The sequence below is a fragment of the Amphiprion ocellaris genome, chromosome 15, assembly GCF_022539595.1.
Source record: "Amphiprion ocellaris isolate individual 3 ecotype Okinawa chromosome 15, ASM2253959v1, whole genome shotgun sequence".
Lineage (NCBI taxonomy): Eukaryota > Metazoa > Chordata > Actinopteri > Pomacentridae > Amphiprion > Amphiprion ocellaris.
The window spans coordinates 35,258,189-35,272,186 of record NC_072780.1 but is presented as its reverse complement, the minus strand read 5'-3'; the positions used below and the strand labels follow the sequence as shown (position 1 = coordinate 35,272,186).

At 42.8% G+C, this 13,998-nt stretch overlaps 1 protein-coding gene across 1 annotated transcript in view; it reads right to left on the bottom strand.

Moving 5' to 3' along the window:
• The window catches only part of LOC111583312 (ephrin type-A receptor 7-like), a 245,918-nt gene that overhangs the window by 35,280 nt on the left and 196,640 nt on the right, over positions 1-13,998 (bottom strand). Inside the window, exon 9 of the mRNA XM_055017862.1 lies at positions 12,295-12,350. Within this exon, the coding sequence (XP_054873837.1) occupies positions 12,295-12,350 (56 nt within the window). The remainder of the gene's footprint in view (positions 1-12,294; positions 12,351-13,998) is intronic.

Here is a 13,998-nt window from a genome sequence, read left to right as displayed (position 1 = left end):
CCATCGATCCCACAAAGAAAAGACAAATGAAAGCTTTTCTATTTCAGGCCTGGATCGACTTTTCAAACATTCCTGTTGTTTAAAACCAGCTGTAAAAAGGTCGAGCCACAGTTTGTACAGGTTTAGTAAAATACCTCCAAAATGCAGTCGAGATTCTTCAGTTTTGACCATCTCTAGTGAGAACTGAGCTTCATCTGTCTGCAGATCAGACTTTTTATTCTGGAACCAGAAACTGACTTTACTGAACTTTCTGACTGCAGAATCAGACAAACAACATCTTTATCTCTAGTGAGCATGTTGGAAGAGACCCAAAGAGCTGGAGATGAGGGAAGAAGAAGAAAAGGACAAAAACATGACGCTAAATTTTGTTGAGCTTCGTTTGAACCAGGCTGTAAATTCTGCTTTTTAACATCTGGTCACAACATTTAAATAAACTTCTGTGAGCTTCTTGAGTCTAATCCTGCAGTCGAAGCCATGTTTTTCTTTTCACTTTCAGAACGTCGTGCTGCAGAATCAAACAACTGGAACTCAGTCTAATATTCCTCCTTAATGTTTGACCATCTCTCAAGAAGAATGAGCTCTCATCTGTTCTTCTGCAGCTCAGACAGGTTTAAAACTGAGCTTTGTATCTGCAAACTGCAGAATCTGATCTAATGATTGTCGTGACACTGATGAACCATCTCATATTTACATATTTACAGGATATTTCTTTAACAGAGCCCATGAAACATTAAATAGATATTATATAAATATATTAATTGTATATATATATATATATATATATATATATATATATATATATATATATATATATATAAACACTACTTGAATAAATGCTGTAGAGATATTTTAGAAAATATTTATTATATGACATTGCATGAAGCCGTGCATGGTGAGCTGCTAACCTTCAATAATAATATTCTGATAATAAAATCCAACAATCCGTCCCATATGTTGAATATTAATATTTCTGTTTTAGACTTTTTCATACTCTTTTTAATGCTGTAAATACCGGTACAACATTTTTCTTCTATGAGCATGATTTGCACGTTCTTTTGCAAATTATCAGTTCTCTTATTTGTCTAAATGTTTTTGTATCTGTCTAAACTCTGGTATTATTGTTTTAAACATTTATTGATGGAGAACTTAGTGTTAATGTTAAAAACTGTATGACATATTTCCTGTATCTCCTCCTGCTCACCATCTCAGACTCTAAAAGTCCTAAAGTTACAGCTGAGGAGCTTTTTTCTTAGACCGACTTTATTCATCCCTAAAGGGAAATTCTGTACATTTCTTCATGCAAACCAACTTTTTCATCAGAAAATGTGGACTTCTGTCGTTGTGTTTCTGTTTCTTGCTGCAGTTTGGATAAAAAGTGAACTCTGTCGTTCTGCATTTTCTCCAGGAGATGTATGTCTTATTTTTTGCAAAGAAACCAGTTGATCAAGTAGGAAAACTGTTTTACACGTCAAATAAAATGATCAACATCAGATACCATCCTATCCAGGGTTTCCTCTACATTCATCCTTTTTTTTTCCAGCATCCAGGCAGCAGGTCAGAGAGTCAGAGGAGTGTCATCTTGGAAAATAGGGCAGCGACTTACCGGAGAAAAGTTATGAGCTTAAGATAACTCATAATATATTTTAAAAGTTAAACAGACATTCTCTAAATATTGATGTCCAGCTAATGTTACGTAGCATATTGGTAGCTTCAGTTAATTGGGCCCAGTGCCAACTCAGTGTCTAACGTGAGCAAACTAATGATAGCATTAAGCTAATATCTACACTCCATGTATGAATAACTGCTGACTACATTTTCAGATGAGCTTGTTCAAATATTTATTTTTTTATTTTAACATTCAGCCTTTAAAAAGCCATGTTAAACTGGCCATTCAATAAATAGGTTTTAGAAGGAAAATCTGCAGTCAAGTGTCATTTGTTTACGTTACCCCCTCTAGATGGTTCAGATACCATCCTATCACATTGTAGATGATTCAGATACCATCCTATCACTCTAGATGGTTCAGATACCATCCTTTCACATTGTAGATGTTTCAGATACCATCTCATCACTCTAGATGTTTCAGATACCATCCTATCACTCTAAATGGTTCAGATACCATCCTATCACTCTAGATGGTTCAGATACCATCCTATCACATTGTGGATGTTTCAGATACCATTCTATCACTCTAGATGTTTCAGATACCATCCTATCACTCTAGATGGTTTAGATACCATCCTATCACATTGTGGATGTTTCAGATACCATCCTATCACTCTAGATGGTTCAGATACCATCATATCACATTCTAGATGTTTCAGATACCATCCTATCACATTGTGGATGTTTCAGATACCATCCTATCACTCTGGATGTTTCAGATACCATCCTATCACTCTAGATGTTTCAGATACCATCCTATCACATTATGGATGTTTCAGATACCATCCTATCACTCTGGATGTTTCAGATACCATCCTATCACTCTAGATGTTTCAGATACCATCCTATCACATTATGGATGTTTCAGATACCATCCTATCACTCTAGATGTTTCAGATACCATCCTATCACTCTAGATGTTTCAGATACCATCCTATCACTCTAGATGTTTCAGATACCATCCTATCACTCTAGATGGTTCAGATACCATCCTATCACTCTAGATGGTTCAGATACCATGCTATCACATTCTGGATGTTTCAGATACCATCTTATCACACTAGATGTTTCAGATACCATCCTATCACTCTGGATGGTTCAGATACCATCCTATCACACTAGATGTTTCAGATACCATCCTATCACATTGTGGATGTTTCAGATACCATCCTATCACTCTAGATGGTTTAGATACCATCCTATCACATTCTGGATGTTTCAGATACCATCCTATCACATTCTGGATGTTTCAGATACCATCCTATCACATTGTGGATGTTTCAGATACCATCCTATCACTCTGGATGGTTCAGATACCATCCTATCACATTCTGGATATTTCAGATACCATCCTATCACTTTGGATGTTTCAGATACCATCCTATCACTCTAAATGGTTCAGATACCATCCTATCACATTGTGGATGTTTCAGATACCATCCTATCACTCTAAATGGTTCAGATACCATCCTATCACATTGTGGATGTTTCAGATACCATCCTATCACTCTAGATGATTCAGATACCATCCCATCACTCTAGATGTTTCAGATACCATCCTATCATTCTAGATGGTTTAGATACCATCCTATCACATTCTGGATGTTTCAGATATCATCCTATCACATTGTGGATGTTTCAGATACCATCCTATCACTGTAGATGCTTCAGATACCATCCTATCACTCTAGATGTTTCAGATACCATCCTATCAGCCTGGATGGTTCAGATACCATCCTATCACTCTAGATGTTTCAGATACCATCCTATCAGGCTGGATGGTTCAGATACCATCCTATCACTCTAGATGTTTCAGATACCATCCTATCACTCTAGATGTTTCAGATACCATCCTATCACACTCTGGATGGTTCAGATACCATCCTATCACACTCTGGATGGTTCAGATACCATCCTATCACTCTAGATGTTTCAGATACCATCCTATCACTCTAGATTAGACCTGGAATCTGAATCTGAAACCGGTCATTAATGCAGATTACAGATCCCCCCCCCCCCGCATGTTTTCAGGTCACAACATGAAACTAATGTTCCGATGAGTCTCTGCCGGTTCACCTCTCCTCCTTCCTCCTCCTCTGCTTCATCTCTCCAACACTCATACATTCAGCCTGTCTTCCCGTTAATTTACGGGTTTAAGGAGACTGAGCAGATGGAGGACAAAAAAACTAAAGCCAGCGACTCCCTCCAGCAGCCTTCCTGCTCTCCGACCACAAATCACCCTGTTTATGTTTTCTGATGGAAGGTGGGTGTGTGTGTGTGTGTGTGTGTGTTAGGACTGTGTGTGTTGCATGTGTGTGTGTGTGTGTGTGTGTGTGTGTGTGTGTGTGTGTGTGTGTTGCGTGCCTGTCAGCTGCTGCCGTGTCTTTGTTTGTGCAGATTTAATTCCCTCTGCGTGGCTCCAGTTCATTATTCATCAGGCGTAGTGCTCCAAACCTCTCCAGAGGGCTTGGCATGCCGGGAGATTAAACAGCGAGCAAATGATCGTGCACGAGCATGCACGCACAAAGCTACTGTACGGAACTCTGACAATACGCACATTAGCAAACGCACACTAACAGGCAGACAGATGCCAACCGTTCAGTCAGAATTTACAGCCTCAGACAACACGATGCCTCTTCAGGATTTGTGTCTAAAAGGTGAAAAAGCAGAATTTACAGCCTGATACAAATGAAGATCAACAACATTTAACGTCATGATATTGTCCTTTTCTTCTTCTTCTTCTTCCCTCATCTCCAGCTCTTTGGGTCTCTTCCAACATGCTCACTAGAGATAAAGATGTAGTTTGTCTGATTCTACAGTCAGAAAGTTCAGTAAAGTCAGTTTCTGGTTCCAGAATAAAAAGTCTGATCTGTAGACAGATGAAGCTCATTTCTAGCTAGCGATGGTCAAAACTTAACATGACAAAGTCCCAGTTGTGTGATTCTACATGAAACGTCTGTACTCTGTGATACGGAGTGACAATAAAGACAGCTTTGGACACAAACGAGTAGAAATCTGTTAAACTAGCTCTATTCTGTCACTGTCATATGAAAACATCTTGAAAGCTGTAAAACAGCTTCAATAAAAGGCAACTCTCTGTTAGGTTGTTGAAGACGTTTCACCGTCATCCAAGAAGCTTCTTCAGTTCCTGGATGAAGGTTGAACATCTAAAGGAACAAGTCCAGGTTCTGTTAACTGAAGAATCATGATGACCTGGAGGACTGAGAATCTGCACAGATCCATTGAATGTTTTGAGAAAAAGGGTTGAAAAAAGCAGAACTTAGAACCTTCTACTACCACATACCAACAACAACCTTTAACCTCCCAGTTTTTAAGCTGCTGCTGCCTTGTTCTGGAGGTTTTAGCTCCTTTTTCTTCAACATTTTAAAATCAATTTTATCCACTGAAAGCTCATTTCACACCACAAACATCAACTGGAAAAGTTTAAATTTCAATATTATGACCAAATAAGTCTGTTGGAAGAGTATACATACTACATGAACCAGCAGGGACTTTGTGAGGACAGCTGCACTTGAAGTAAAAAGTAGGATTCGATGCTGCTGGGACACAAGTTGGGGTCTGATCAGCCTCAGCTGGGTCACCTGGAGGAGGGTGTCTGATGTTGAGAGACCCGACACGCCCAATGATTTCAGCCTGAGAGGAGGGAAGGATGAGCACCCCGTTAGGATGGACCTAATGATGACGACCTTGGAAAACGGACTATCGACCATGACGAGCAGATGCATCTGTGGCAAGGTCTGCAAGAACGATCGAGGCCTTAAAATCCATCAGGGCCAGATGAAATGCTTGGTGAGGGAGACTGCAGCACAGGACTAGCACCTGGTGAGACACAGGAGGAGCCTGACCCGGAGGCAACCCACAGGGCCCAGCACCCCAAGTCCTAGCAGAGTAGTCTAGGATCATCAGATCAAGTGGCCTCAAGTAAAACAGCACGGGCTGTGGCAACAGTTGAACGAAGATACATCTAGAATCATCAACGCAACAAAGGGCAACTCAAGAGCCTGACCACCGTCATCACAAGCTTCAGGACTGAGAGGTTTGGTGTTGAGGAGCTCAAGCCCAGCAAGCCCATTTACACCAATAACCACAAGATCCATCAGCTAAGGAAAGAGCTACTAATGTTGGCAAAGTAGTTCAAAGCAGCAGCTGACGAGGAAAAACCACCTCTTGCTGAGCTCCAACACACCATCCAGAAGAAGATGAAGATGAAGTCATGCTTAGGGCTGAATGGCACAGGAGACGGAGGATGGAGAGAGCCAAGAAGCAAAGTTCCTTCCTAGCCAACCCCTTAGATTTCACAAAGTGGCTGTTGGGACAGAAACACAGCGAGCGTCTTGATTGCAGAAAGGAGGAAGTAGGTAACTTCCTGTGCAATACCCTCAGCGATCCAGACAGAGAACAAGAGCTAGGACCACAGAGAACTCTCTTGGACATACCAGCCCCTCTAGTGGAGCCTAACACCTCAGAACCCATTTGGAAGGAAATTCAGGAGGTGGTACCAGCAGCTAGAGCTAGCTCTGCCCCAGGTCCTATGGAATTCTCTACACCCCCTTTTCCATAGGGCTGGTTCCAGTTCGAAGTCGGAGTCCAGGCCGCCATACAGACCACCGATCCTGATCCTGGTAAGTTTTATTCCTCAAACACCCTGCTGTTAGCCGACTATGAATACACCAGCTACAATAGTCCCGCATCAATATTATGAACGTTACGCCAGCTAACGTGGTAGGACACAGGATCAGTGATCAGAGGTTGGCTAGAGGTTGTTTGCTAACCAGTTAGCCGCTGCTAAGCTAACAAGCTATGAAACAACGTCTTATAAAACCTGAGAAAAGCAGCAGCAATATTTCATTACAAGACCTGTATTCAAAACCTGCCACGCTGTTGCACAATGGCCCATTTAATCATATTACTGAACTATATGGTTATCATTTAAATTTACCTTGAAGAACCAGTAAAGTGTTTAACATTATCATTAATATGAGTCTAAAACTGATTCAAATGATCAAATTAACACAATAAAGTAAAGAGTACTGGTAATGTGCAGCTATTTTTATAATTTCAAGGGAAAATGCTGATTGTTCTGTGATTTTCCAGCTTGGCAGATGTGGAAATTCAATGCATTCATTTTGTATACACAGATTTCTTTGGTGGTTTTTAGTTATTGCTCAAATAAAACAAGGCATTTAGCACTGTTGGAAATTATTACAGGTATTTTTTGTAATATTTTCTAACATTGTATGAACAAATTAATCAATTAATCAATTAATGGAGAAAATGGTTTTAAATTACAGATGCTATCAACAACATTTCTTGTTTATTTTATTTAGTTGTCGGCCTTGGAGGATGAGGTCCGTTTACCAGGACTGTTACTCTGCAGCTCACTGGTCCTGTCCTGCAGCTCATCCATGCCATCCTCCTCTCTACAGGCCAAATCAAGTAAGATCTGATTAGACTGTGCAGACATCAACATGATAAATACATTACCTTTTGGTTAATCCTAAAATCACAAATACAACATTTATTTTAAGATAATTGTGTTCATGAATATAGAAAATAATTAGTGACAACTAGTACTTTTTGGGTGCTTTTATGCAGGAAAAGGGAAGCAGGATGCTGCTGTGGATCTGCTGCAGTATCTGGAGAGGTCAGAGGAACAGTTTAGAAGACACCAAGACCTGACCTCTGCCATGCTCCAGAACATCCAGAGACCAAGACCTGACCTCTGCCATGCTCCAGAACATCCAGAGACCAAGAACTGGCCTCTGCTATGCTCCAGAACATCCAGAGACCAAGAACTGGCCTCTGCCATGCTCCAGAACATTCAGAGACCAAGACCTGACCACTGCCATGCTCCAGAACATCCAGACACCAAGACCTGACCTCTGCCATGCTCCAGAACATCCAGAGACCAAGACCTGACCTCTGCTATGCTCCAGAACATCCAGAGGACGGATGGAAGTTGAGACACCTTGGTTGGACTGATGGGATGCCTGGTGTCGGTGCTGGAGCGACTGTCACAGAAATAACCTGCATTGTCCACTACTTCTGCCTTTTCTAGAATTTTTTTTTTGTAAATTCTTTTCCTTCTTAGCTATTTAAGTTCACTTGTGTTTTACTCTTGCACTTTGGGTGAATAAAATACATTTGTGATGAAAGATGCGTGTTTTGTCTATAATCTACAGACTTTATTCAGTGTCCAGTGCACACTTCTGTTCCACCCATTTTGACAGTCAGTTGTGCTTTTCAACCAGATTTCAGTCTGAAACATATCAGCAACATATGTTGTTTTTTTTACTGTCACACCAAGCTAGATGGATAAACTGCACTACTGTAGCAGATATATTATTGAAGTGTGCTTACATGACGTGTCTATATACACTGCTCACAAACAGTTATTCAACTTTCAGGTGAAATTTATTGAAAATGTAAAAAGTTTATAACATTATTTCATGAAAGTAGGGCATTTAAGTAGAAACATGCAATAGTGATTACCTTGTGTCAAACAGTTTATTGAAACAAAAGCGAACAACAGTGGAGGGTAAATCACAATAAAAATGTCAATGTCTCATGACCGTTTGGACAGAACAGCAGCCTTCAGCTGAAATCCGGTACAATTGTGTCCCACCAGTGGTGTGATCGCGGATGTGCCCAGACAACAGCTGACCTCTGCCTTCCAATTAGCCTTAAAACCATCTATAGAGATAAACATAGATATTATCATCAACTTTTTGTGTTTGTTTAACTGCTATGTAATGGATGCAAACGTAGTCGAGGCTAAGTAGCAAAGCTAACGCTAACACACCACTGTTCAAATTCAAAACATCTCTGACAGTTACCTGTCTTCTCAAAGGTACTCGCCGTTGCCCGTGACTACGATGAAGACGGATAACTACTAACAAATTATTTGTTTCTGGATCGCGGTGTAGGCTTGCAAAGTCAGCAACAGCACTTGCATGTTTACAGTGCGCCACTGTCGTGGAACGGCTACGCATGCAGTCACATACTGACGTTTTACGGTGACGCAATGACGCGGCTCCAACTTGGCTCCTTGCCAATTGAAAAGCAAACTGGTTTTTAGGAGGCACGAGATTTGAACCAAAAAAGTGCCGGCACTCAGCTTGAACCAAACGAGCACCTGGTTCTCTTTTGTCAAAATGAACCCTACAAGGTGCACAAGCACTGCTCCTCAGAATCCTTTGGAAGTGATTTGGTGAAGGGGGATCATTGCAGACCAGTGGAGACAGGCAGATGGCGTCTGGATACCTGAGGAGGAGAACTCAACCAAGCTGGAGCAATTCCGATCAATCTCACTCCTCAGAGTGGAAGGAAAGGTCTGCTTTAGCATTCTGGCCAGAAGGATGACACACTTTCTCCTAAAGAATAAGTACATTGATGCATCTGCAGCCAGGTGGTAATTAGGAGATTACTGTAGGCAATCTTGCTTTGTTTTACTCTGGTTGTATGCTATGGTGTGATTGGTGGTGAGTGTGTCTGGGTGGGTACTTTTGACCCGAGGAAGTGACACTGAGTGGTGCAGAGGTGCAGGTGTGCAGGAACGCTTTTTCCTTGATGGTCTTTCAGCGGAGGAGGAGGCAGCGCATAGCGGCGTGCATGCGTGGGTTCTTTTGGGCTTGACAAAAACCCAAGCACGGACTCAGGATCCCCGAGCAGGAAGCTTGGAGAATGAGGCTGAGGACCTTTAAGCCCCGCTGCCAGATGGTGAGCGGGAGGACGGAGAACCGACTGCGGGAGCAGTTTAGGAGGAGTTCGAGAGGAGGCTAGATTGGCTAACGCTAGCCCGGCGGCTAGCGGGGCTACCGTTAGCTCGGCGGCTAGCGTCCTCCGGATCGGAATGTTTCACCGCACTCAATGTTTTCCGTGAGCACTGTTCCACCGCACTCAATGTTTTTTATGAGGAATGTTTCAACGCACTCAATGTTTTATGGACCAAACAGCGTTACACCACGGTGTTGATTCAAACTGAACCCGGACAGTGAGTAGACTTGGCCAGGTGGCTGCGTGTATGTATGTGTGTGTGTACGTGTGTGCAATCATGGAGCACAGATTGATGTTCCATTGTTCGGTGATTTTGTGGGTGTTGTAAGGCAACCCCTGAGACTGGGGGGTAAACGTAGGGGGAAATATTTGCGTTCACTGATTTAGTTTTAAAAGGTAACAGCGGGACTGGTCATTCGGACCATCCGGGGACACTTATCTAACTAGCCTATAATTTGGTTTTTGGGAAAGTTTAGGTTACCTCTCCTATGTTTTGTGATTTATCTGTGATATATATATAGCTTTGTGTTGTATTAAATCAGGCCTCTCTTAATTTGGCCAAAAGGATAAAAACTTCTCTGGGTCTCATTTTTTATTTTGATATCTCTAATCTATATCTATTCTTTCCATTTCGCTTTACGAACCCGAGCACCCACCATTCTCGGGGTAATTACCTCAATAGAGTGGCTGCATAGGGGTGCTACACATCAATGCAGAAGGGTAGCATCCCTGGAGTCCTGGGGTGCCTCAAACACACTGGAGTGGTCACCCAGCTGATTAGGGAGGCATGTGAGGAGAATGGAGACCTGGCAGTGCTTTGGTTAGATCTAGCCAATGCAGATGAATCGATCCCCGACAAGTTGGTGGAGATCACCCTGGAATGACACCACATACCCTGCAAGAGCAAGGACCACATCCTGGACTACTACGGGAATTTCAGGCTGAGAGTGACGTCAGGGAGCATAACATCGAACTGGCACCGGCTTGAGAAAGGGATCATAACTGGCTGTACAATCTCAGTTATCTTGTTTGCCCTTGCCATGAATATGTTGGTGAAAGCAGCAGAAACGGAATGCAAAGGCCCCCTGTCCAAGTCTGGAATCTGGCAGCCCCTCATCCGTGCCTTTATGGATGACCAGACCGTCACCACTACATCTGCCGGGATGCCGGTGGATCCTCCTGGAAAAGCTCATCCGTTGGACTAGTATGAGCTTTAAACCAACAAAATCCAGGTACATGGTCCTGAAGAGAGGGAAAGTGGTAGACAATTTTCGCTTCTGTGTGGATGCCATGACAATATCATCTGTCACTGAGAAACCAGTCACAAGCCTAGGCAAGATTTCTGAATGCAGTCTCAGAGATACAGCATCAGTCCAAGTTACCATCAAGAAGCTTGAAGCGTGGTTGTCCACAGTAGACAAGTCTGGCCTACCTGGCAGGTTCAAGGCATGGTTATACCACCATGGTATCCTGCCTCACATCCTCTGGCCACTGTTAGTGTATGAGGTGTCTATGTCTACTGTAGAGACCCTGGAGAGAAAGACCAACTCCTACCTTCGGAGATGGCTGGGTCTGCTACCTAGTCTCAGCACTGCAGCTCTGTACGGCAGGAGCAACAAACTCCAGCTTCCTTTCAGCAGCCTGGAGGAGGAATTCAGGGTTTCCTGCACAAGAGAGGCATTAGCCTATCAAGACAAGCTGACCTGGAATGACATCTGGAAGGCAGAGCCTCAGCGTATAAAGTCCAAGTTGTATATGACATGCTACCTAGTCCAGCTAACCTGCACATCTGGGGAAAGAGTGACCTTCCAGTGTGTTCTCTCTGTTCAGGAAGGTGCACGCTGGAACACATCCTGAGCAGCAGCCTAGTGAAGGCTGCTACCGCTGGTGTCACGACCAGGTGTTAAAGACAGTGGCTGAGACCATCTACACTGCAGTGGCCAACAACAAACACATCCACAGCCCGTGGATAATACCCTTTGTGAAAGCTGGAGAGAAGCCACAATTACAGCCAACACCCACAGCTGGCCTTCTCTCATCCACAGACTGGGAACTGTGAGTTGACTTGGGCAGGCAGCTCCCAGAGCAGATAACACCGACCTCCTTGAGACCAGGCGTGGTGCTGACATCTGCCTCCTCTCAGCAAGTCTTCTTACTGGAATTAAAAGTTCCCTGGGAGGACCACATGGAAGAGGCCAATGAGCGTAAGCGGTTCAAATACCACGAGCTCAAAGAGGAATGCCGGAGGAGAGGCTGGAAAGCCCACTGTGAGCCAGTAGAGGTGGGATGTCGAGGCTTTGTGGCCCACTCCCTCTGCAGGACCTACACCCTGCTTGGCATCACAGGAGCTGTGAAAAAGAAAGCCATCAAATCCACCATAGAGGCTGCAGAGAGACCTCCAGGCGGATCTGGATCAAGAGGTCCAAGATTTCAGAGGTCAATGATTTTAGGAAACATCACTGATGATGTGTCCCAGCACATCCATGGATGTATCTACACACCTTAAACACAAATAACAACTAGTTCAACACCAAACTAGTTCCTCAAACCTGGATGTACTGAAGAAGTTTTGCAACTAGATGCTTTAAAAGAACTTACAACCTTCTGCTACCAGAAACACAACAACAACATCTAACATCATGTTGGTCAAGCTGCTGCTGTTTTTCTGGAGGTTTTATCTTCTGTTTCTTCTTCTCCTTCCCTCTAATGCAGCGTTGGTGTGTTTGGATTTGGCTGAGCGTGAACTCAGAATTAAGAATTAATGCCTCAGAAGTCAGTGAGGCAGCGGTGTGTTCACATTCACACGTCTCAGAACACATGAGCAACACTTACACTGGAAGTAGAGTTCTTCGTCTCCCTCCTGAGAAGCTTTGCTGTAGCCGCACTGTCTGCAAAACACACAAACACAACCAGGTTTTAATACACAACTATCTGCAAAACACACAAACACAACCAGGTTTTAATACAAGAACCAGATTCTATCAGACGTACGAAAAGGAAAACACAAAGATCTGCTGCTGTTGCTTCTTTTTGTGGGTTAGTTAACCCTAACCCCACACTCTGTGGTCTTCATCCTTCACCTCCACAAACACACAGCGACAGGTTAATGAGTGATGAAGTCTTTCTGCTGACCAGGATCCTTGGTTAGAGAAAAATAAAAATATTTCCAGGATGGTCTTCTGACCAACAGGGTTCTAATAAAACTCACAGAACTGAAAAATGTGAAGTTTTTATTAAGAATATGTCTGTTTTATCTCCATAAAGGAGCAAATATGTGTTTTTCTGACATGATTAAAACCAGACTGGAGGCATCAGAAGGTCGTTCCAGGACTTTAATATTTTTAACTTTTCTACTGATAATTTAACATTTTTCACTAATTTGTTTAGATTTTTAAAATAAGAGCTGTAGAATGAAGTGATTTTATCTAAATATGACATTTTAAAGCTCACATTTGCTTCATTTTCACAACCAAGGACTGTTCAGTTTCAAATCCAGCAGCTTCTTCTTTTTTTACAGCTTCTTGGAGTCATTTTTAACATTCCATGGACTTTTCCTGCTGCCTTTGGAAAGATGAAGTCCCGCCTGTTAACGTGATGCTAGTAGATTTTATATGTTATGATCTCCTCTGCCAATTTTTCTATAAAGAATCACAACATATTATAAAATATGTTCTATCGATGTGTTGATTATTGGATCCAGAATTCTGCGCTTTTCTGACTATTCTGTGCTTATTTTTTAAAACCTGAATCCTAATAAAATAAACTGAATAAAATGCAGCCGCCTCTCTGTCTGTTGTCTCTAATCTATGGTTTTTATCGTCCTGCACCTGATCGCATGTTTTGTTCATTTAAAAACTCTGTGGAGTATCAGTATTTTTTCTGCAGAGTCAGTGCAGTATTAGAAGTCCTCCATCAGGGTTTCTACTCATGAAAGAATCGTGATTTTACTGTTATAAATATATTTATGTCCATACAGGATCCTAAAAGCAGCTCTAGTCTCAGCAGGAGGGTTTCTGTTTCTATCAACGAGCTCCGGTGTCTGGATGAAGCTGAAGCTTAACGAGCGACGGCGTTCCTAAAGACCTGAGCGTTTATGCTGAAACATTAAACCAGCTCTGGGAGACGAGTGTTCAACGTCAGAACAGATCAGAGATTCACACACAACCAGAGATCAGCTGAGTTTAAAATCAGAACGTCTGAAAGACTCCAGAGTTTCACATCCAGGAGGAGAAAACATCTAAAATCTGCAGCAGAACCAGAGACAAGGAGGAGGATGGAGGATGGAGGAGGAGGATGGAGGAGGATGGAGGAGGAGGATGGAGGATGGAGGAGCATGGAGGAAGAGGATGGAGGAGGAGGAGGATGGAGGAGAAGGATGGTGGAGGAGGATAGAGGAGGATGGAGGAGCATGGAGGATGGAAGAGGATGGAGGAGGATGGAGGAGGAGGATGGAGGAGGATGGAGGATGGACGAGGATGGAGGAGGATGGAGGAGCATGGAGGATGGAGGAGGATGGAGGAGGATGATGGAGGAGGA